Source organism: Lepus europaeus, chromosome 15, assembly GCF_033115175.1.
Source record: "Lepus europaeus isolate LE1 chromosome 15, mLepTim1.pri, whole genome shotgun sequence".
NCBI classification, from domain to species: Eukaryota; Metazoa; Chordata; class Mammalia; order Lagomorpha; family Leporidae; genus Lepus; species Lepus europaeus.
The window spans coordinates 93,043,912-93,065,615 of record NC_084841.1 but is presented as its reverse complement, the minus strand read 5'-3'; the positions used below and the strand labels follow the sequence as shown (position 1 = coordinate 93,065,615).

Genomic DNA, 21,704 nt, shown 5'->3' with positions numbered 1-21,704 from the left:
TCCGGCCACCCTGGGGCAAGATGTCCACCCTCAGTCTACACTTGGGCCGGCAGCTTTCTGGCTTTGTCCACACACTCCGGAGCGTGGCCACAGTGTGCGACCCCCAGGCCTGGCCATGCCAGCCGCACATGTTTTCTCCCAGCTGGATTTAATTTTCTCCCCATAAACGGCCTGCACAGAAGAGGAAGTCACTGTGGCCCCACCACGCCCAGGAGGAGCAAGGCCGCGCTCCTGCCCTGTGTCTGCTCCCCGGAGACTGAAGTGGAAGCCAAAGCAGGCAACGGGAGCACGGTGTGCCCACGAGCAAGGAGGGGGTGGCACTGTGCCTCCCCCACCCCCACCCCCCGCAGGCACAGACAAGGCCTGTGTGTGGGCATGACCCAGAGTGAGGCTCCACGTCTGAGCCAGGCCCGGCCACGCTCCTGTCACAAGCAGCAGCAGGAGATGCAGCGGCCACAAAGCATCCCCAAGTCTGTGACAGAGATAATGGGTCTAGACGCCCTAGGAAGCCGAGTCCATGAGCAGACAGCTCCCGGCGCACAGGTGGCCAGGCCCAAACAGCCCCTGCTCCCATTCCGTGTCCTCACCAACGTCCCCCTGGACAGCTGTGTACCAGGGACACTAGAGGGCGGACGGCAAAGCCACGGCACTGGCGGTGCACACAGTCAGCCAGCTGCAGGGCGGGGGCAGGAGGCCGTCTGTGTCATCCCGGAGGAAGTCAATTTACGCCTGTGCCCACACCCAGCCTCACAGTGTGTGGAGCTGCTCAAAGACTGACAGCCAGTCCTGCCTCCCAGCCTGCTCTGGGGCTGAGACCCTGATGGGACTAGAACCTGCCACCTCTCGGGTGCACCTGGGTACAGCAACATTCAAGAAGCACTGACGTGGCCTCACAGGGACTGACAGGCCCGTGACCCGTGACACAGCGGTGATCAAAACACCCCAGACCCGTGCTCCAGACCCGGGCCCACGGGGTTCCGAGCGTTCTGTTTAGAGAGGGAAAAAAGCAGATGGAACCCGGGTGATCCATTCAACTCTACACCTATGACACTTGCCACACCTGCGGGCTATGCCTGCACACGCCAATGTGCGTCTCACCCTGCAGCCCTGCTCGGTCAGGGCCTTCTCTGGGGCTTGGTGGCCATGCGAGTGGCCGGCACAGGTGTGCAGGTCAGCAGCACTCTGCCTCACGGCTGGAACCACCCTCAGCTCTCTCGCTGGCCAAAGTTCACTCTGGGGAAACGCATACGTCCCGTCTGCCCCAGGCCTCCCTGCCACGGCCCATGAGGCCGCTCCAGCCCAGTTCTCCTCCACCCGCCCACTGCAGGCACCGCCGAGGGACTGCCAGGGCGGGAGTGTGGGCTAACTGAGGTGGGTAAGAGAGGACACAGGCACAGGCCTCAGTTCCAGGGGCTCTGCCGAGTGGGAAACGTGACCCTCCATGGGTCAGGGAGTGCCAGGGCTTCCCTTTCAAAGACAGCACGGGGCGGCCGGCGCCGCAACTCACTAGGCTAATCCTCCACCTTGCGGCGCAGGCACACCGAGTTCTAGTCCCGGTCGGGGCACCGATTCTGTCCCGGTTGCCCCTCTTCCAGGCCAGCTCTCTGCTGTGGCCAGGGAGTGCAGTGGAGGATGGCCCAAGTGCTTGGGCCCTGCACCCCATGGGAGAAAAGCACCTGGCTCCTGCCTTCTGGCTCCTGCCTTCAGATCAGCGCAGTGCGCCGGCCGCAGCACGCTGGCCGCGGCAGCCATTGGAGGGTGAACCAACGGCAAAAGAAGACCTTTCTCTCTGTCTCTCTCTCTTACTGTCCACTCTGCCTGTCAAAAAAAAAAAAAAAATCCTCAAAGACAGCACGGGATGGAGCGGGACAGACAGCCTATCAGCACTTCCCCTGGCAAAGCGCACTCAGCTCCGGGCATCAGGGCCCCTACTCTGGGCCCTCTCCAGGGCTTTGACCACTGCTGGGACCTGAAACCCAAGCATGCCCTTGGCCTGAGGGAATCCTTAGAGGTCAGTGTGGGCCTCAGACAGAACCAGCCCAGTCACCCAGGACTGGCCAGGGGAGCGACACCTGTGACACCCAGCAGGTGCGTGTCGGCACCTGGCCAGCCCCATCAGAGGACGTAATGGCCCTACCCTAGAGCCCAGCGTGGTTTCCTTGACCATGAGTTTTCTGGAAGGTGGCTCGGGGTCTCGGGTGAGAACAGGGTCACCACACGATGTCCACAGTGACAGGGGGCCCCAGGGCCCATCGGTTTCCCTTCTGCAAACGGGAAAGCTGACGCAGGAGAGGGAGGCTCAAGGGTCACCCAGAGAGGGGCGGCAGAGCAAGGAACAGAATTTCCGTTCGTGATTCATCACCTTCTGCTCCTCCTACAGCACCTGGCCGGCCCACTGTGGGACCCAGGCCAGTGTGAGGTGTTGGGGACAGGTGTCATGAAGAACTGTCCACCAGCACAGCCACTTAGGTAGGAACGAGGAACCTGGAGACACACCGCTAACGGCCACGCTGCGAGCACCAGAGATCAGTACAGAGGTAGTGAGCTGAGTGCTCACACAGGGAGAGACCTACACAGCTCAGAACTCACACAGGGAGAGTCTACACGGCCGGGTACTCACACAGGGAAAGTCTACATGGACGGGTACTCACACGGGAGAGTCTACACGGCTGGGTACTCACACGGAGAGAGTCTACACGGCTGGGTACTCACATGGGGAGTAGTCTACACAGCTGGGTACTCACACGGGGAGAGTCTACACGGCCGGGTACTCACACAGGGAGAGTCTACACGGCTGGGTACTCACACGGGGAGAGTCTACACGGCTCAGTACTCACATGGGGAGAGTCTACACGGCTCAGAATTCACACGGGTAGAGTCTACACGGCTGGGTACTCACACGGGGAGAGATCTACACAGCTGGGTACTCACACGGGGAGAGATCTACACAGCTGGGTACTCACACGTGGGGAGTCTACACGGCTCAGAACTCACACAGGGAGAGTCTACATGGACGGGTACTCACACGGGTAGAGTCTACACGGCTGGGTACTCACATGGGGAGTAGTCTACACGGCTGGGTACTCACACGGGGAGAGTCTACACAGCTGGGTACTCCGAGTCTACACGGCTGGGTACTCACATGGGGAGAGTCTACACGGCTGGGTACTCACACGGGGAGAGACCTACACAGCTGGGTACTCACACGGGGAGAGTCTACATGGCTGGGTACTCACACGGGGAGAGTCTACACAGCTCAGAACTCACATGGGGAGAGTCTACACAGCTGGGTACTCACATGGGGAGAGTCTACACGGCTGGGTACTCACACGGGGAGAGTCTACACGGCTGGGTACTCACACGGGGAGAGTCTACACGGCTGGGTACTCACACGGGGAGAGTCTACACGGATGAGTACTCACACGGGGAGAGTCTACACGGCTGGGTACTCACACGGGGAGAGTCTACATGGCTGGGTACTCACACGGGGAGAGTCTACACGGATGAGTACTCACACGGGGAGAGTCTACATGGCTCAGAACTCACACAGGGAGAGTCTACACGGCTCAGTACTCACACAGGGAGAGTCTACACGGCCGGGTACTCACACAGGGAGAGTCTACACGGACGGGTACTCACACGGGGAAAGTCTACACGGCTCAGTACTCACACAGGGAGTCTACACGGCCGGGTACTCACATGGGGAGAGTCTACACGGCTCAGAACTCACACAGGGAGAGTCTACACGGCTGGGTACTCACACGGGGAGAGTCTACATGGCTCAGAACTCACACAGGGAGAGTCTACACGGCTCAGTACTCACACAGGGAGAGTCTACACGGCCGGGTACTCACACAGGGAGAGTCTACACGGACGGGTACTCACACGGGGAAAGTCTACACGGCTCAGTACTCACACAGGGAGTCTACACGGCCGGGTACTCACATGGGGAGAGTCTACACGGCTCAGAACTCACACAGGGAGAGTCTACACGGCTGGGTACTCACACGGGGAGAGTCTACATGGCTCAGAACTCACACAGGGAGAGTCTACACGGCTCAGTACTCACACAGGGAGAGTCTACACGGCCGGGTACTCACACAGGGAGAGTCTACACGGACGGGTACTCACACGGGGAAAGTCTACACGGCTCAGTACTCACACAGGGAGTCTACACGGCCGGGTACTCACATGGGGAGAGTCTACACGGCTCGGAATTCACAAGGGTAGAGTCTACACGGCTCAGTACTCACACAGGGAGTCTACACGGCTGGGTACTCACACGGGGAGAGTCTACACGGCTCAGTACTCACACAGGGAGTCTACACGGCCGGGTACTCACACGGGGAGAGTCTACACGGACGGGTACTCACACAGGGAAAGTCTACACGGCTGGGTACTCACACAGGGAGTCTACACGGCTGGGTACTCACACGGGGAGAGTCTACACGGCTCAGAACTCACACAGGGAGAGTCTACACGGCTCAGTACTCACACGGGGAGAGTCTACACGGACGAGTACTCACACGGGGAGAGTCTACACAGCCGGGTACTCACATGGGGAGAGTCTACACGGCTCAGTACTCACACAGGGAGTCTACACGGCTGGGTACTCACATGGGGAGAGTCTACACGGCTCAGTACTCACACAGGGAGTCTACACGGCTGGGTACTCACACGGGGAGAGTCTACACGGCTCAGAATTCACAAGGGAGAGTCTACACGGCTGGGTACTCACACGGGGAGAGATCTACACGGCTCAGTACTCACACAGGGAGAGTCTACACGGCCGGGTACTCACACAGGGAGAGTCTACATGGCTGGGTACTCACACGGGGAGTAGTCCACAAAGTACGGGTCGATGTTGTGCAGCAGTTCTATTCTGGGCGATGGGCGTCCTTCACTGGAAGAGAAATTTTAAGGAAACATTAATTTCCTCTCTCAGGTGAACACGCGTTTTTTAACCTTCCTTCCTTCCTCTTGTGGGAAGAACAAAGCTCTCAGCTAACTGTGTCGTGACTCCAGAGCACTTCGGAGTCATGGTCCCTGCACCTCAGAGCTTCACACTCGAGCTCAAGCAGGCAAACGTGAAGGAGGAACACCACTGTGCCCCGTGGCAGCGGGGCCACTGTCCACGCCAGAGAGGTGAGAACCCAGCTCGTGCCGAGACGTCATCCCCAGCAAAGCAAACCAGTGTCTGCCCAAAGACCAGGCCACGTCAGGAGCCTCAGCAGCCAGGGCCTCGCATCTGATCCAGGTGCACGTGAACGTCGCGTCTCACGTTTCTTACAGGTGCGCACATCACTACACCACACCCATCCGTGTGAATCCCACCCAGGAGAACACCGAGCCCCAGCACCTGTAACAAACGCACCAGGTTCACAGCAGCTCCCTGGTAGACTGCCCCCCACACTGGGAGCGAGTGCTGAGTGTTGGCACAGTGGTTAGGATGCCGCTTCCAACATCTGCACCCTCCAGCGAAGAGCCTGGGTCCATGGCCTGGCTCTGCTGCCAGCCAGCTTCCTGCTAATGTGCATCGTAGGAGGGAGATGATGGCGCTGTGGCTCGCGCCTCTGCCCCCCACCTCGGAGACCCGGATGGAGTTCCCTGCTCCTGACTTCCGCTTGGTCCAGCCCTGACACTGTAGTTATCTGGGGAATGAACCAGCAGATGGAAGATCTCTGTTTCTCTATGCCTTTCTTTTTTTTCTTTCTTTTCTTTTCTTTTCTTTTTTTTTTTTTTTTGACAGGCAGAGTGGACAGTGAGAGAGACAGAGAGAAAGGTCTTCCTTTTGCATTGGTTCACCCTCCAATAGCCACTGCGGCTGGCGCACTGCGCTGATCTGAAGCCAGGAGCCAGGTGCTTCTCCTGGTCTCCCATGGGGTGCAGGGCCCAAAGACTTGGGCCATCCTCCACTGCCTTCCCGGGCCACAGCAGAGAGCTGGCCTGGAAGAGGGGCAACCGGGATAGAATCCAGCGCCCCAACCAGGACTAGAACCCGGTGTGCTGGCCCCGCAGGATGGAGGATTAGCCTGTTAAGCCACGGTGCCGGCCTCTCTATGCCTTTCAAGTAAATTAAAAATAATAAGCAATAAAACATTTTTAAATGATTGGAAGCATAAAAGGCACCAAATACATGCGAGGAGTACCTGAGGTACCCAGGCCACGTCTCCAGTGCAGGCTCAGCCATGGGGGCCTGCTAAGCACAGGAGAAATCTGGGGCCTGCTGAGGACTGCGTGAGGACCCAGCCCGCTGAGCTGAGTGCCAGGAGTCCACAGTACGCCAGCACCATGGGTGTGTGCACGACCCGAATGCCCAGCGAGGCTCCCGATGTCACCAACAGGACAGCTCAACGTCCACACCCACGCCCACAGCCAGGCGTGTCCAGCAGAGGTTTGGGATTTCAAAGGCCAGTAAGATTTCAAAAAATCTGGGCTGTGATCCACAACTTGGCCTTTGCCAAGGAAGGAAACGTTAAGACAAAACGCAGTTAATTAATTCAAAACAAGACTTCAACTGCTATCACCATCATTATTAAAAATAAAGGTAACTTTATCAATGCAAAGAAGGACATCAACTCAGGGCAAAGGACAGTCCTTTACATCGCACTGGAGAGAAACTTCAGCATTCTCTGTGATTTCCCTGTCCCTCTCCTGTAAAACACAGGCACCAGAGGTGTGGCAGGGAATTACTGAGGGGCCCCCCAGCGCTGGAACAGGGGAGACAGCGCTGTGGGGGAGGGGCAAAGCGTAACCTTGCAACCCTGGCCACCCCGGAGACACCGCCCCCCAGCTCCAAGTCCCAGGAGCCAGGGTCTGAACTCCAAAGCTCTGAATGCCAGCTGGGAATGGTTGCAAAGAAAATGATCAACACGAGAAGACCCAGAGAGAATGTCGATGACGACGACGATTTCTAGGTCTGTAGGCTTACAGAGGAGCAAACCCAAGGTCAGTGAGTTTGAAGATCAGCATCTGGAGGTTTTTGTGCTGTCTGGGAAGAGGGTGAAGCCAGGGGTTAAATTCAGATTTAGCCAAGCAAAATGTGTGGGTTAGACTTTTAGGGTGACTACTAAAAGTAAGGAATTTTTCTGGACCACAGGAAATCAAAACAAATTCATTCAATTCAAAAGATGGCGGCCTGGCACTGTGACCTAGTGGGTAAAGCCACCGCCCGTGGTGCCGGCATTCCATATGGGCACCAGTTCAAGTCCCAGCTGCTCTACTTCCAATCCTGCTCTCTGTTATGGCCTGGGAAAGCAGAAGATGGCCCAAGCCCTTGGGCCCCTGCACCCACGTGGGAGACCTGGAAGAAGCTCCTAGCTCCTGGCTTTGCATCAGCCCAGCCCCAGCCATTGTGGCCATTTGGGGAGTGAATCAGCAGAAGATCTGTCTCTCCCTCTCTGCCTCTGCCTCTCTGTAATTCTGCCTTCAAAATAAATAAGTAAATCTTTTTTTTTTTTTTTTTTTTTAATTTTTGACAGGCAGAGTGGATAGTGAGAGAGAGAGACAGAGAGAAAGGTCTTCCTTTTTGCCGTTGGTTCACCCTCCAATGGCCGCTGCGGCTGGCGCACTGTGGCCGGTGTACCGCGCTGATCCGAAGGCAGGAGCCAGGTGCTTCTGGTCTCCCATGGGGTGCAGGGCCCAAGCACTTGGGCCATCCTTCACTGCACTCCCTGGCCACAGCAGAGAGCTGACCTGGAAGAGGGGCAACCGGGACAGAATCTGGCGTCCCGACCGGGACTAGAACCCGGTGTGATAAGTAAATCTTTTTTAAAAATGATGGCAAGAAAAAAGAAGAGAACTCCAAAAATGTCAGAGCCAATATATTAATACATAACCACTCATATCTTAAAATTATTTATGTATGGGGGTGGGCAGTACACGTGACTCCACAAGAGGAGAAGATAGAAATAACGGAGTGTGAGAAACACCCACACACTGCCCACGGGTGTGTGAGGCCGTGAGTGCGTCACTTCCCCAGGGCTTCCACACAAGGAGCAGGTGCACACCGTGACCAGGGGCAGCTCCGACACGGCTGCCGGCATCCCACGGCGCCACACAGCCGGCCCTCTCCCCACTTTTAAACAGTCACAATAACGGATCATGTCGTTTCCCTCTCAAGTTCAGAGACCTCCTTGTAGCTCTAAGAACAGAATCGCCTGTACCTACGGGTGGAGACCATAAGGGCGTGGGTCACTAGATTCCAAGTCCTACCCCTGAAGTCGCTGTTTTGGTTTCAGTAATGGTCCAGCGTCTCAATGCCTTGGAGGCAGGGGCTGACAGAGGGACGAGGACGACTTAGGGACCAGCACGACAAGGGAGGGAGGGAGGGGCTGACAGAGGGACGAGGACGACTTAGGGACCAGCACGACAAGGGAGGGGGGGAGGGGCTGACAGAGGGAGGAGGACGACTTAGGGACCAGCACGACAAGGGATGGGGGGAGGGGCTGACAGAGGGAGGAGGACGACTTAGGGACCAGCACGACAAGGGAGGGGGGGAGGGGCTGACAGAGGGAGGAGGACGACTTAGGGACCAGCACGATGAGGGAGGGAGGCAGGGGCTGCAGGGGTCAACTAACGGTTACACAGCAAATCATTAGCACGGATCACCACAGTGATTCTATCTACACATGTACACACAAGCACACACACATACATGCACACACATGTGCACAATGCATAACATATGCACACACCACACGTGTGTAAAATATGTACATGTGCATATACACATGCACACGTGCACATGTATGTCCACATCGACACAATGCAAACATGCATGCACATACGTACAAACATGTATATGCACACACACTTAGGCATACACACCCATCAATTCAACAAAGCACAGAAACCATGGTGTAGACTTTCAGTGGTGACAAGGACACAGGAGGGAGCCATGGGAGCCCAGATGGGGCTGGAGCTGGTGGGAGTGGGGTGTGGATGGCAGGAGTCGGCGTGGACGAGAGACCGCCACACCAACCCTACACACAACCCCGCACTCCTGGGACTGTGCCCAGGAGATAAAGGGGAGTGCCCGTTTTGAAAGGACCCATGAAGGGCAGAGACGGCGTGGCCAGCCAGGGCGGGCGTGGGGGACCTCCAGGTCGGAAGATGCAGGCAGGGGCTTGGTTTCCCCGGGCCCGAGACAGCGGCCTTGGGGACAAAAGTCTGTCACTGTGCGAGAAACAAGAGAGCAAGTGCAGTGACCACTGGGCATCTTCCACGTTCCGAGGAACCAACACATCCACGCAGCTTAAGCCGGAGCAGGCTCTGAGGTCACGCAGAAGACGCGCCCCCTGTCCCCCGCATCTGGAGGGAAACCCCTGGGCTCCTTAGACCCTTCCTGCTGCTGTCACACCTCCGTGCCTCCACACCTCTACACATCACCAATGATCTTCACTCTCCTGTGCACCTCCTTCCATCCTTATGCTAAGAGCAGAACCTTGCCTGCAGGTATTAACCATCTTTGCTTGTCCATTGGCCACCTCCAGATCTCCACACATGTAATGCTCAGGCCTCGCTGTACTGCAGTCACCTGGGAGCTGTGACAGCCCCGCCCAGCAGGTGCAATGGTTTTGGCAGTCAGTGCACCAAGAACTGGGGAAGGACAGGAACAGAGTCGCTGTGTCCCCCACTGACTACGGTTGATATGACGGGTCAACCAGCAGGACAGGCCTGTCCCACGCACACCCTAAGAACTCCCTGGAGGGCCCTGGGTGCTTGCTTGGCTGGCCCCGTGGGTCTCACAGTGATCGCTAGGCACCACACACCTCTTCTGGTGCTGCACCCTGGTTGTTAACCCATTCATCCTAGGCGTGGTGAGGGGCACATGTTCTCGGCACAGCCAGCACGGGCAGGAGGCTGCCAGGGCTGTGAAGGAGGCAGACTGGCTCACTTTTCATTCCTCTCACTTTCAGGGCTGCCTAAACATCTCTGCACCAACTGCACATGCCTATAAGAACCACAGAGCCCACCGTGTCTCTGCATCCGCTGTGCTACAAAGGGACAAGCTGTTGTCTCTGCTGTTCTCTCAGGATTCAACCTGAACTCAGCCCAGATTTCACACTGTCCAGATTAGTTCCACACAACAGAGAGCAGAGCAGGGAGATGTGCAGTAATCAGCAAGCCCTTTCCAATACGCCACGGACACGTCCCCGTCTGCAGTTCCAGACACTGAGATCACAGCACTGTCCACTTCTAAACTGAGCGGCCCACGTCTAGCCTTCATGTTCCACTGTGTCGAGGGCAGGACAGGCAGGCCTTCCTATAACCAAGGGCGATGCTCCCACATTCCAGGCCCCTGCTGGCTCTGCTGCTGAGCAGCTGTCACAGGGCACATACCCTGGGAGGCAGTACCAAGTGTTCAGAAAAGCAATAAAAAATACATGCAGCAGTTTCCGGGCAGAAATTCTGAAGGAAAACCATCAGCTGTGCAGGCCTGTTCCCCTCGCTAGCCTTGTGTAAGCATCATCACCGTCATCATCATCACCACCGTCATCACCACCGTCATCACCATCACCACCGTCATCACCATCACTGTCACCTCACCATCACCACCATCATCACCACTGTCATCACCATCACCACCATCATCACCATCACCACCATCACCACCGTCATCACCACTGTCATCACCATCACCACCGTCATCACCATCACTGTCACCTCACCATCATCACTGTCATCACCATCACCGTCACCATCACCATCATCATCGTCACCACCATCACCATCATCACCATCACCGTCATCATTGACATCACCATCATCATCGTCACCACCATCACCATCATCGCCGTCATCACCATCACCGTCATCACATCACCATCATCACCATCACCATCACCGTCACCATCATCGTCACCATCATAATCACCATCACCGTCACTATCATCGTCACCATCATAATCACCATCACCATGATTGCCATCATCAATGTCATTATCATCGCCATCATCACCATCATCACCATCATCATTGCCATCACCATCATCACCATCACCATCATCACCACCACTGTTATCACTATCATCATTGCCATCACCATTATCACCATCATTACCATCATCATCACCACCGTCATCACTATCATCATCGCCATCATCACCATCATCACCGCCATCACCATCATCATTGCCATCACCATCATCATTGCCATCACCATCATCACCATCACCATCATCACCACCACTGTTATCACTATCATCATTGCCATCACCATTATCACCATCATCACCATCATCATCACCACCGTCATCACTATCATCATCGCCATCATCACCATCATCACCGCCATCACCATCATCATTGCCATCACCATCATCATTGCCATCACCATCATCACCATCACCATCATCACCACCACTGTTATCACTATCATCATTGCCATCACCATTATCACCATCATCACCATCATCATCACCACCGTCATCACTATCATCATCGCCATCATCACCACCACCATCATCATTGCCATTGCCATCATCATCATCATCATCATCACCATCACCATCATCGCCATCATCACCATCATCACCATCATCATCACCATCAGTACAATCTTCATTTCAGCAACCAAATTCTCACCGGGGGGATCTCCAAAGTTATCTGCGTGGGTTTCAAGTTTTTGCACCAAAAAAAAAAAAAAAAACACCCTTGTCTTTTCATTTCATTTCCCACGAACTCTTTGAAGCCCCCATGTGTGTTCTGGCACTGTGCTATGCACTTCCCACACATTCCTTCACCAAATTCTCACATGGTGCCTGGAGGATGGGGACCACCGTGTCACAATTCACACAAGGAAACTACTCTATGTTAATGATTAATTGATTTTAAAGGCACAGTTACAGAGATGGGGGGAGGCGGGGACAAAGAGAGAGAGAAAAAATCTTCCACCTGCTTGTTTACTCCCCAAACATGCGAAATAGCCAGGGCTGAGCCAGGAGCCAGGAACTTCATGCAGGTCTCCCGTGTGGGTGCAGGGGCCCCAGCTCTTGGAGCATCTTCTGCTTCCCAGGTGTATTAGCAGGGAGCTGGGTCAGAAGCAGAGCAGCTGCTTTATCGCTCCTTTTTAAAAGATTTATTTACGTATTTAGTTAGTTACTTGAAAGCTGAAAAATAGAGAGCGGGGCGGGGGGGAGGGACAGAGAACTTCCCTCTGCTGGTTCACTCCCCAAATGGCCACAATGGCCAGGACTGGGCTGGGCTGAACCCAAGAACCAGGAGCTTCTTCCAGGTCTCCCATGCGGGTGCGGGGGCCCAAGGACCTGGGCCATCCTGCACTGCTTTCCCAGGCCACAGCAGAGAGCTGGACTGGAAGTGGAGCAGCCGGGACCTGAATCAGATCCCACATGGGATGCCGGCGTCACAGCCTTGAACGACTGCACCGTGATGCCAGCCCCACTGGAAAATTAATGCTGCAAGATGCTATGAAACTTGCCCAAGATCGCAGACACAATAAACGGAGGAGACGGGATTTGAACCAGGTCAAATCACAAAGCGCACGTTTTTACCGCTACAGCCGCAGAAGTCCTTCCGGGCTCACTCCCTGCACTGCTCGAGCCCCAGCCTGCTGTGAAAGCTGCCTTAACTTGCAAACACTGCCACGAATGAAGAGTTCAGCACGGAAGTCAGAGAGCCGTGACCACACGTGGGGAGGAAGTATGTACGCCGAGTTCATGTGACACGGAGCGGAGGCGTGTTTTCTGATCCACGTTTTCAGTAAAGAGGTTTATCAAGTTTTAAATGTTGGCCGTGCAAGAAAAAGGTAACATTATCACAAGTCACTGAATCACATCCCTAATATCATCGTTTCCCATTCAGCACTGAAAAACAGTTGGTAGGACTTCTGGTTCTGGGTCGGTATCAGGACAAACCAGGGGCCTAACAGGCACGCCTTCCAATGTCCATTTTAACATTCACCAAGAACTGCAAGGGTGCAAATCCAGCAACACTGCTGGAACCTGAAGGGAGGACGGAAGCCAGGCACCACGGAGTCCTCGTCAATGCCAGGGGGACGAGAACCAGAGCATGATCCCAAAGACAGTGGAAAAGAGGGACTCCAGGCTGCTCAGGCCACATCCCACAGAACGCAGGCCGAGGCCACCCAGGAAGTGCCCCCACCACTGTCGCCTCCCTCACCATGCCCAGCCAGGCACAACAGCAACCTGGGGGAAGCAGCCGACTAAGAAATGGGTAGAAGCCCCTTCGGAGCCCTGTACCCCGTGAGCCAGGGGCTGGGGAGCAGCAGGCAGAAGTGTCACCCCAGAACGCTCTGATCCGGCTGAAACACACAGGACGGGCGGGCCGCGGGCGTCTGAGCCGGTCTCACATCAGTCTCAGCACTGCTTTCCTCACAGCTGAGCAGGGCCCAAGAACACGCGAGCGCCCGGATTTCTGGAGGGTCACAGTGGCCGTCTAGATTCACGTCTCTTCACACATGCTCCAGAAAAGGGGAAAGAGAAAACAGGCAATGCGGTTAACTGGTTAAGCTGCCCCTTGGGACACACACACGCCACGTCAGAGTGCCTGGATCGAGTCCTGCTTCTGCTTCCCACCCAGCTTCCTGCTGGTGCACCTGGGAGACGCAGGTGGCTCAGGTGCATGGATTCCAGACCCCGACGGAGTTCTTGGCTCCTGGTTTCAGTCTGGTTCTGCTAGAGGCTGTGTGCATTTGGGAAGTGAACCACAGAGACCTCCTTCTCTGTCTCCCTCCCTCTGTCACTCATAAGTAAATACTTACACATACATACATACATATTTTACATAACCTATTGGTAAGGAAAGGAAGCTACAGCACCCAGGACAGGAGCCCGCGACACAGGCAGGAGATAGATGGTGTGCAGTTAAACCCCAGATGGAAGTGAGGAAAGCCCTGAGCCCTGCAGAGCTGGTGCCCTGCCACCAGGGGGCAGTCAGGGGAGGGGAAGGGGCTCAGATCACTCCTGATAAGGAGAACCCGGGGAGACAGGGTCACACCCTTGGAGACACAGGCAGAGGCACGCAGTGTACCCGCAGAGGAGCGCCCCGTGCCTGCAAAGTTGACAGACAGCCACTTGGAAAGTGTGCCGGGCAGGAGCGGCCCCCCGAGCAGGCAGCAGTGCCAACAGGGGAGCCGTAGGAGGTTGGGGGTCTCTGGGAAGACAGCCAGACGTGGCCAGCACACGGCGCCCCAGTGTCACGAGGAGGCAAAGTGCTAGGACAGGGGCTGTGCTGAGGGGAGATGCTGCACCTGCTGTGTGGCACTGAAGCAGATGGAAGTGCCCAGAGCACCTGCTGTCACAGGCCTGGGCGAGCCAACCGGCGCCACATGAGCAAGAGTGCAAGAACCCACCGGAGCTAAACCAAATTGCAAAGGGGAATCCCAAACTCCAAGGGACGAAAACATGGCAGAGTGCAGAAACGGTCACCCCCTGGGGGAGCCGTGCCTTGATGCTTCGGCACGAATCAAATCAGCCGCTCCACACCCGACAGTAAGAATACCAGCGCCGTCAGACGCTTGAAAACACAAACACTGGGCTAAGGGAAGAAGCAGACAGAAGGAAAAGACAAACATTAGGAAACGAAGGGCGTTACACGCCAGCGAGAGCCTGTGAACGCACGGGGAGGTGGTTCAACGTCCGGAAGAATGAACGGCCAAGGAGCAGAGGGGCACAGGGAAGCCGGCTGAAGCACAGAAAAGGAAACCTCACGTCTGGACTGTGCGTGAACACTCAAGCAGAGGGGTGCTGGGCACGCTCCGTCACAGCAGACCCAGCTGCCCTGTCAGTGACGGGGACCCCAACGTCTTCCCGAGGCCAGACGAAAGGACCAAGGCACTGGCCCAGAAAACAAAATCAGGTGCACCCGAGACTCACCAACAGCACCCCAGGAAACAAGACCTGGAGACGTTTCAGCAAGGCAGGGAGAGACAAGGGGTGTGTGCGCGAGCACATGTGTGTATGCATGTGGCAATGTGTGTAGCGTGTGTATGTGTGTGTGCACACGTGCAGGTATGCATTGTGCACAGGTGTGTGTATATATGTACACGCACATGTATGTGTGTATGCACATGTGCACATGTGTGCGCATGTGTGGTGCGTGTATATGTGCACACACATGTGTATGTGTACGTGTGTATGTATGTGTATGTGTGCACATGTGTGTATATGTGTGCACGTGCACATACATGTGTATGTACGTGTGCATGTGTGTATGTCTGCGTGCACGTGTATGTATGTGTGCGCGCATATGTGCATGTATGTGCATGTGTGCATGTGTATTGTGTGTGCGCATGTGTGTATATAGGGGGGTGTGTGTGTGTGTGACCAAGGTTGCAGAAAATGTTTCAACAGACAGGCAACGATTCAAAGGACCCTGAGAAACGTGTTCCGGAACTAAGTCCTCCGACTGAGAGGGAGCCGTGAACACGCGGAGTGCAGAGGTGGTCAGCGCCGAGCAGATTCTCGTAGCTCGAAGACGAAAACAAAACCGCGGAGAGGGAGAGAACAGCGGCACAGAACTTACCAGGGCTCTTGAGCAAGCCTGTGGAAATGGAATTCAGAGACGTTTATTTTGGTGCCAACATTTTTTGAAATTCGTGCAGTTTCTTTCACATGTATTTTCATGAACTTTCTGAAGACCCCGCATCTGTGTGGACTTCAATTGTTTGCACCAAAATAAACTTATCTTTTCATTCCATTTTTCCACACTTTCTGAAGCAGACACGAGGGCTCTGATAAAGCAGAAATAGCACAGGTGACAGTAAAATGGAGGAGAAGGGAGAGGCGATTGGTGGAGTTGAACGCGCAGTAGCTGTGCGTCAGGACGCCGAGGACGGCGGACAGACCAGGCCACAGAGCCCTGGGTGCAGGGGCACCCGGGAAATGACAGGGCCGTGGCCGTGTCATGGCAGCCACCACATCAACACTGCCGGAACCAACACACAACAAACAGCCAAGGGCGGAAGGGAACACAGCCCCATAGGGCAAGGCCCAACCCGGCAGCACGGATACCTCACCTCCCGCACACAAACACCGTCCCTGCAGACCACAGAGAACCCGAGGCCACGCGCAGCCACTGCCCCGCCCCCCCTCTCCTCAAGCACACGGGGGCCGGCACCAGGAGAGACCATGTGTGGGCCAAGGCTTGAGTGTAAGGACTGGGATAGCAACTACATCCTCCAGCCACCACGGAGTTAAACCACACGTCAGGGGACTTCAAAAAGTGCATGGAAAATGAACAACAAGTTTATTTTGGTGCAAAACAAAATCTGAAATCCACGCATAGTTTTCTCCTAAGACACATTTTCTATGAACTCCTTCCCTAGTTCCCAGTGTAACTGGGGGAACCTGAAATTCTTGGGCAAAGCAGCAAGGCTAATCACACTTCAGTCACCCAGGAGCAGGGTCTCTCTAACTACAAGGGAAGCCACAAAGTGGGTGGTCTTGGGTGGGCCCAGGCACACAGCAGGGTCCTTGGCTCCTCCTCCAGCCCCCAGCTTTGCTGGTCCCACTCCCTGCGGATGGGCTCCCTGGGAGGTGGTGGTGATGGCACAAATAACCAGGTCCCTGCCCCCACTGCAGAGGCCTGAACTGCGCTCCCAGCCCCCAACGCAGCTCAGACACCAAGTGCGTCTGGGGAGTGGGCCAGCGGATGGGAGTGTGTGTCCTCGCTGTGTCTCCAATCAATGGAACGTCTTAACTTCTTCCTTATGTCTGAAGGGGACAGAAAGACATTCTTTCATATACAAATTCACTAAATCCTACCACTGAGATCCTACCACGGGAAAATTACTTTAAAACATTAACTAAGCAAGAGACCGATCAACTCTAAGAACTGCAGAATGGGAGCGTCATACAACAAAGGATACTGGTAGCACGAGAGACAACGAAGCCCGGCACAGGCGTGTGGCACAGGTGTGTGGCACAGCAGTTATGCTGCCGCGTGGCATGGCGGCATCCATGACCACAGAGCCTGGGTTCCAGTGCCAGCTCCGCCCTGGGCTCCAGCTCCTCGCTCACGTGCACCCAGGGAGGTGGCAGAGTTCCAGAGTTCCAGCTCCCGGCTTCAGCCTGGCCCGGCCCTGACTGTTGTAGACAGCTGAGCAGTGAACCAGCAGATAGGAGCGTCTCTCTGTCTCTCTCTGCCTTCCAAGTAAATAAACATGAAGACAAACCACCGAGAGGGCCCCAAGACAGCACCAGTAAGAATAATGTGCAGCGGCACCGCCAGTCAACGCAAAAGGACACGAGACTGCCACCTCAGTCTGATGCCTTGCTGACAGGCGGGACACAGGACGCAGCCTAGCGGTTCTTAGCCTGCGGCTCGCGGGCCGTTCCGTCTCACTGGGCCTCGTGGTATCTGAGAGAGGGGGACAGGGATGTATTTGCCCTCCACTTCCTTCCTGGGACTAAACCCTCAGGGAGCACAGTCTTCGTTTTTTTTTAATATTTGTTTTTATTTATTTGAAAGTCAGAGTTACACATAGAGAGGAGAGGCAGAGAGAGAGAGAGTGGTCTTCCTTCCATTGGTTCACTCCCCAATTGGCCACGATGGCAGGAGCTGCACCGATCTGAAGCCGGGAGCCAACGAGCTTCTTCCAGGTCTCACACAGGGTGCAGGGGCCCAAGCACTTGGGCCATCTTCTACTGCTTTCCCAGGCCATAGCAGAGAGCTGGATGGGAAGTGGAGCAGCTGGGACTTGAACTGGTGTCCATATGGAATGCCGGCACTGCAGGCCAGGGTGTTAGCCCGCTGGGCCCCAGCGTCCACCCCGGCACACAGTCTTCATGACGCCATTATGGCCATGCCTGCGCTTGTACCTCACAGGAAGTTCAATTAAAGACAAAATCAGCTAAAAAAAAAAAAAAGCCACTTAGGATAGATGAATCCTTTGGTTTTCCTTTGTGTCACCAACCTACTTGAATTGTCTCAAAATAATCCACAGGCTGTGTGTCAAGTTGAAAAGCAAGAGCACCACGGGGCTGGAAGGCACCTGGGACTGCATCTCCTAGGAGTGACAGCCCTGGCCTGAGGTCTGCAGAAGGAGCCCCCTTTGCAAACGCCACCACCCACCCCTGGACCGTGGCTGCTGCCTCTGACTGCTCTGTACTCTGTGCAGACCTCAGGGGAAGCGACAGCTGTGCCACCTGCAGAATCTCCGACACTCGGCACAGCCAACTCAACTTTCCATCGTCCTCACATTCCTACTTTATGACATTTTCAAAAATTACCATCATCTCAAGGTCGGTGTTTCCATTTCTGGAACAAAGCTCACACCTCCGGGCACAGATCGAGTATCTGTGACTTTGGCCGTCCAGTTGTTTTTCTGCTTTGGAAAAGCAGCTCCAGACGCCAGCTCGGCTGCCGATGTCTCAGCAGCAGGCACGGTGCTGGCGGCTCGGCCACCAGTGCTGGCGGCTCGGCCACCCGTGCCGAACAGCAGCCCAGCTAATGCTGCAAGGGGGTCCGGGGTGAACTTTAGCAGCTTCAAGAATTGTGTCAAGAAATGGGAGCGAGGTGAGAGCAGTTCTCCGCTTGTTAAACAGAGATCTGCTGAATTTCCAGAGAAAACATCAGGAATTTTACTTTGTTAAAAAATAAAGCAGCCGGCCGGCGCCACCGTAGCTCAATAGGCTAATCCTCTGCCTGCAGCGCCAGCCACACTGGGTTCTAGTCCCGGTTGCCCCTCTTCCAGGCCAGCTCTCTGCTATGGCCCGGGAAGGCAGTGGAGGATGGCCCAAGTGCTTGGGTTCTGCACCTGCATGCGAGACCAGGAGAAGCACCTGGCTCCTGGCTTTGGATCAGCGTGGAGCGCCGGCCGCAGTGGCCATTGGGGAGTGAACCAACAGAAAAAAGGAAGACCTTTCTCTCTGTCTCTCTCTCTCTCTGTCCACTCTGCCTGTCAAATAAATCAATAAACAAAAAAGCAGCCAAGGAAGGTGGGCCCTGTTGTGGTGCAGGACCCGGCACGGCATTCGGTCAAGGCTCGCTGCTGAGCGGTGCTCGGTCTCCGCTCCCCAGAGGCCTGGCTGCCGGGAGAAGGCGCAAGGCTGCGGCACGTCTTCTGCAGCTGCGGGGAGAGTACGCACAGCCCTTCCCACACCAGGACCCTCACAGTCCACCTCTGAGCAGGATCACGTGAAGATGGAGCGGTTAAGTCATGCCTACCATGCGCCCATCCCATCCCAGGGCGCCAATTCCAGTCCTGGCTGCTCTGCTTCCAGTCCAGCTCCCTGCTGATGCACCGGGGAAGGCAGCAGGAGACAGCTCAGGTACCTGGGCCCCTGCACCCATTGGAAACCCAAATGCAGTTCCAGGCTGCTGGCTTCAACCCCACCCAGCCCTGCTTGCTGTAGCCATCTGGGAAGTGAACCAGTGGATGGAAGATCTCTTTCTCCCCCACCCTCACTCTGCCTTTCCATTAAATAAATACATCTTAAAAAAAAAAAAAAAAAAAAAAGGTAATGTTAAGGCTGATATGTGGATTTACAAGCCAACATTTGGCATCAATGATGTGGACTTGGCCAAGATAAAATCCTCAGTGGCCCGGGGAAGAAGGCGATGGCTCAAAATGCACTCAGCACCTTCCTGCCCCGTGCAGGGCGCCACTGGGCCCGGGCTTGTGACACCTCTGTCACCAGCACACGGAACCCCCCTGACGCCAAGCAGGCCGCAAACGCTGTCGCACCCCAGCACCTCCACGCTTCCCCAGCTCCTCTGAGTCAGACCTCAGCGGCCTCCACGCGGGATGCGGACCACCACACGGGCTGAAGCTCACACCTGGCTTGGTGACTGCTGTCTATTCCCTTTTTATCGTGAAGTGGGCTTGGTTTTCGCGTTAACATAGGCAACAAAGGAACAGGTTTGTAAAGAACGTCCTAATTTTTCTAGAAGGGATCACACAGACAAAATGTACAGTCTACTCCTGATCTAAGATGAGCTCTATCAGGATTTGTAAAAAGATATTTATGTACCTATTTATTTATTTGAAAGGTGCATGACTGAGAGAGGAAGAGCGGGGGGAGACAGAGACAGAGAGAGAAAGAGAGAGAGAGAGACAGAGACAGAGACGAGGCCTACAAGGCCAGGCCCATCCATCAAGGGTTTCCACCTGTGTCTGAGGCACATTTTTTTTTTTTTTGACCCTGTAAGTTCACAGCTTTAATTATAGTCTCAGCTCCAGGATCTAAATAAACTAGGGGGAAAAAAATCATTCCTCTACCTGTGACACTGGACCCACGTAACACACATAGCATCTCAATGATTTAGGGATTATACAGGAGAAAAATCAAACCACAAAATTGAAAAGAAAATATTGAAAAACATTTAGTACATTTCAAGGTGGGAAAAAGTTTTCTGAACATCACAGAAAAGGAAAAGTTGATTTTATTGATAAATAAACATGGGAAAGACATGTCCAAAAAATCAACAAAATTTAAACGATAAGTAAGATTGGAAAAATATTTGCAAAGATATTATAGTCAAAAAACTCAATATATGGGGCCAGCGTGGCAGGGCGCTAGGGAAAGCCACTGTCTGGGACCCTGGCGTTTCCTATCCCAAGTGCCGCTAAGAGTCCTGGCTGCTGACGGCCCGGGGAAGCAGCAGACGGCGGCCCCGGTGCTTGGGCCCCTGCACCCACAGGGGAGACCTGCGTGGAGCTCCCAGCCCCTGGCTTTGGCCTGGCCCAGTCCTGGCTGTGTGGGCATCTGGAGAAGAAACAATTGGACAAAAGAACTCCCTCTCTCTCTCTCTCTTTCCTTTTCTCTCTTCTCCTCTCTCTGCAGCTCTGCCTTTCAAATAAATAAAAATATATAAGTAGGGGCTCTCCTCTCTGTAGTCCTACGTCTCAAATAAATAAATAAATAAATCTTGAAAAACTGTCATTTCCTCGGCTGGGTATAAAATTTAAAATGATTTATATCTAAGAAAAATCTTAAATGTAGACAGAGAGTTTACAGAGAAATAGTTCATTTCAGAGTTATTTATAAGAAAAGAAAGAAAGAAAGAGAGAAAGAATTAAAGAAAAAGAAAGAAGAAAGAGAAAGAAGTTAACACAAAGCAATCCGAGGGAAGGGCTGGTTGTAGGTACTGAGATGCATCCAAGGGACTCCACAGCAGATGGAACGCCTCTCTCTCTCTCTCTCTCTCTCTAATTCTGCCTTTTAAATAAATGAAATAAATCTTAAAAAACTAAACATAACAAATTTAGAACACTTGGATAGAGGTAGATAAAAGAGCATTTTAAAGAAAAACTACATCGAAACTAATGAAAAATTAAAATAAAAACATTTAAAAATTAAAAGTAAAGAAAACGCCAACTCATATGGCAAAAAACAGGCATGAAGTCATGATGCTGCCCAGGTTCCCAGCGCAGCCGCAGCCCCAGACCCAGGCTGCACAAGGCCAGGGCGGCGTCCACCCCTCCCAGGCTCGCAGGACTCCAGACGGGAACGCCGACACACGAATGCCCACCAAGCCTCCTTCGTGTGAAATGATCTCACACCAGTCTTTCGTTTGCTCAACATGTTCCACTGACCATATGGAAACATAAGAAATGACCTCTAAGCCCAGCAGCTGGACTCACGTGGACATGCCAAACACTGGATACTGTGGCTATGCACAGTCTTTAGAAGTTCAAGGACGACACATTCGATGAAGAAACATCCAGTTTCAAAAACTGGTGCACCAAAATAAACCTGTCCTTTTTTTTTTTTTTT

At 54.3% G+C, this 21,704-nt stretch overlaps 1 protein-coding gene across 1 annotated transcript in view; it reads right to left on the bottom strand.

The window, feature by feature from the left end:
* ARSB (arylsulfatase B) overlaps positions 1-21,704 on the bottom strand; it is a 149,826-nt gene that overhangs the window by 39,841 nt on the left and 88,281 nt on the right. The window contains exon 6 of the mRNA XM_062212520.1: positions 4,833-4,903. Within this exon, the coding sequence (XP_062068504.1) occupies positions 4,833-4,903 (71 nt within the window). The remainder of the gene's footprint in view (positions 1-4,832; positions 4,904-21,704) is intronic.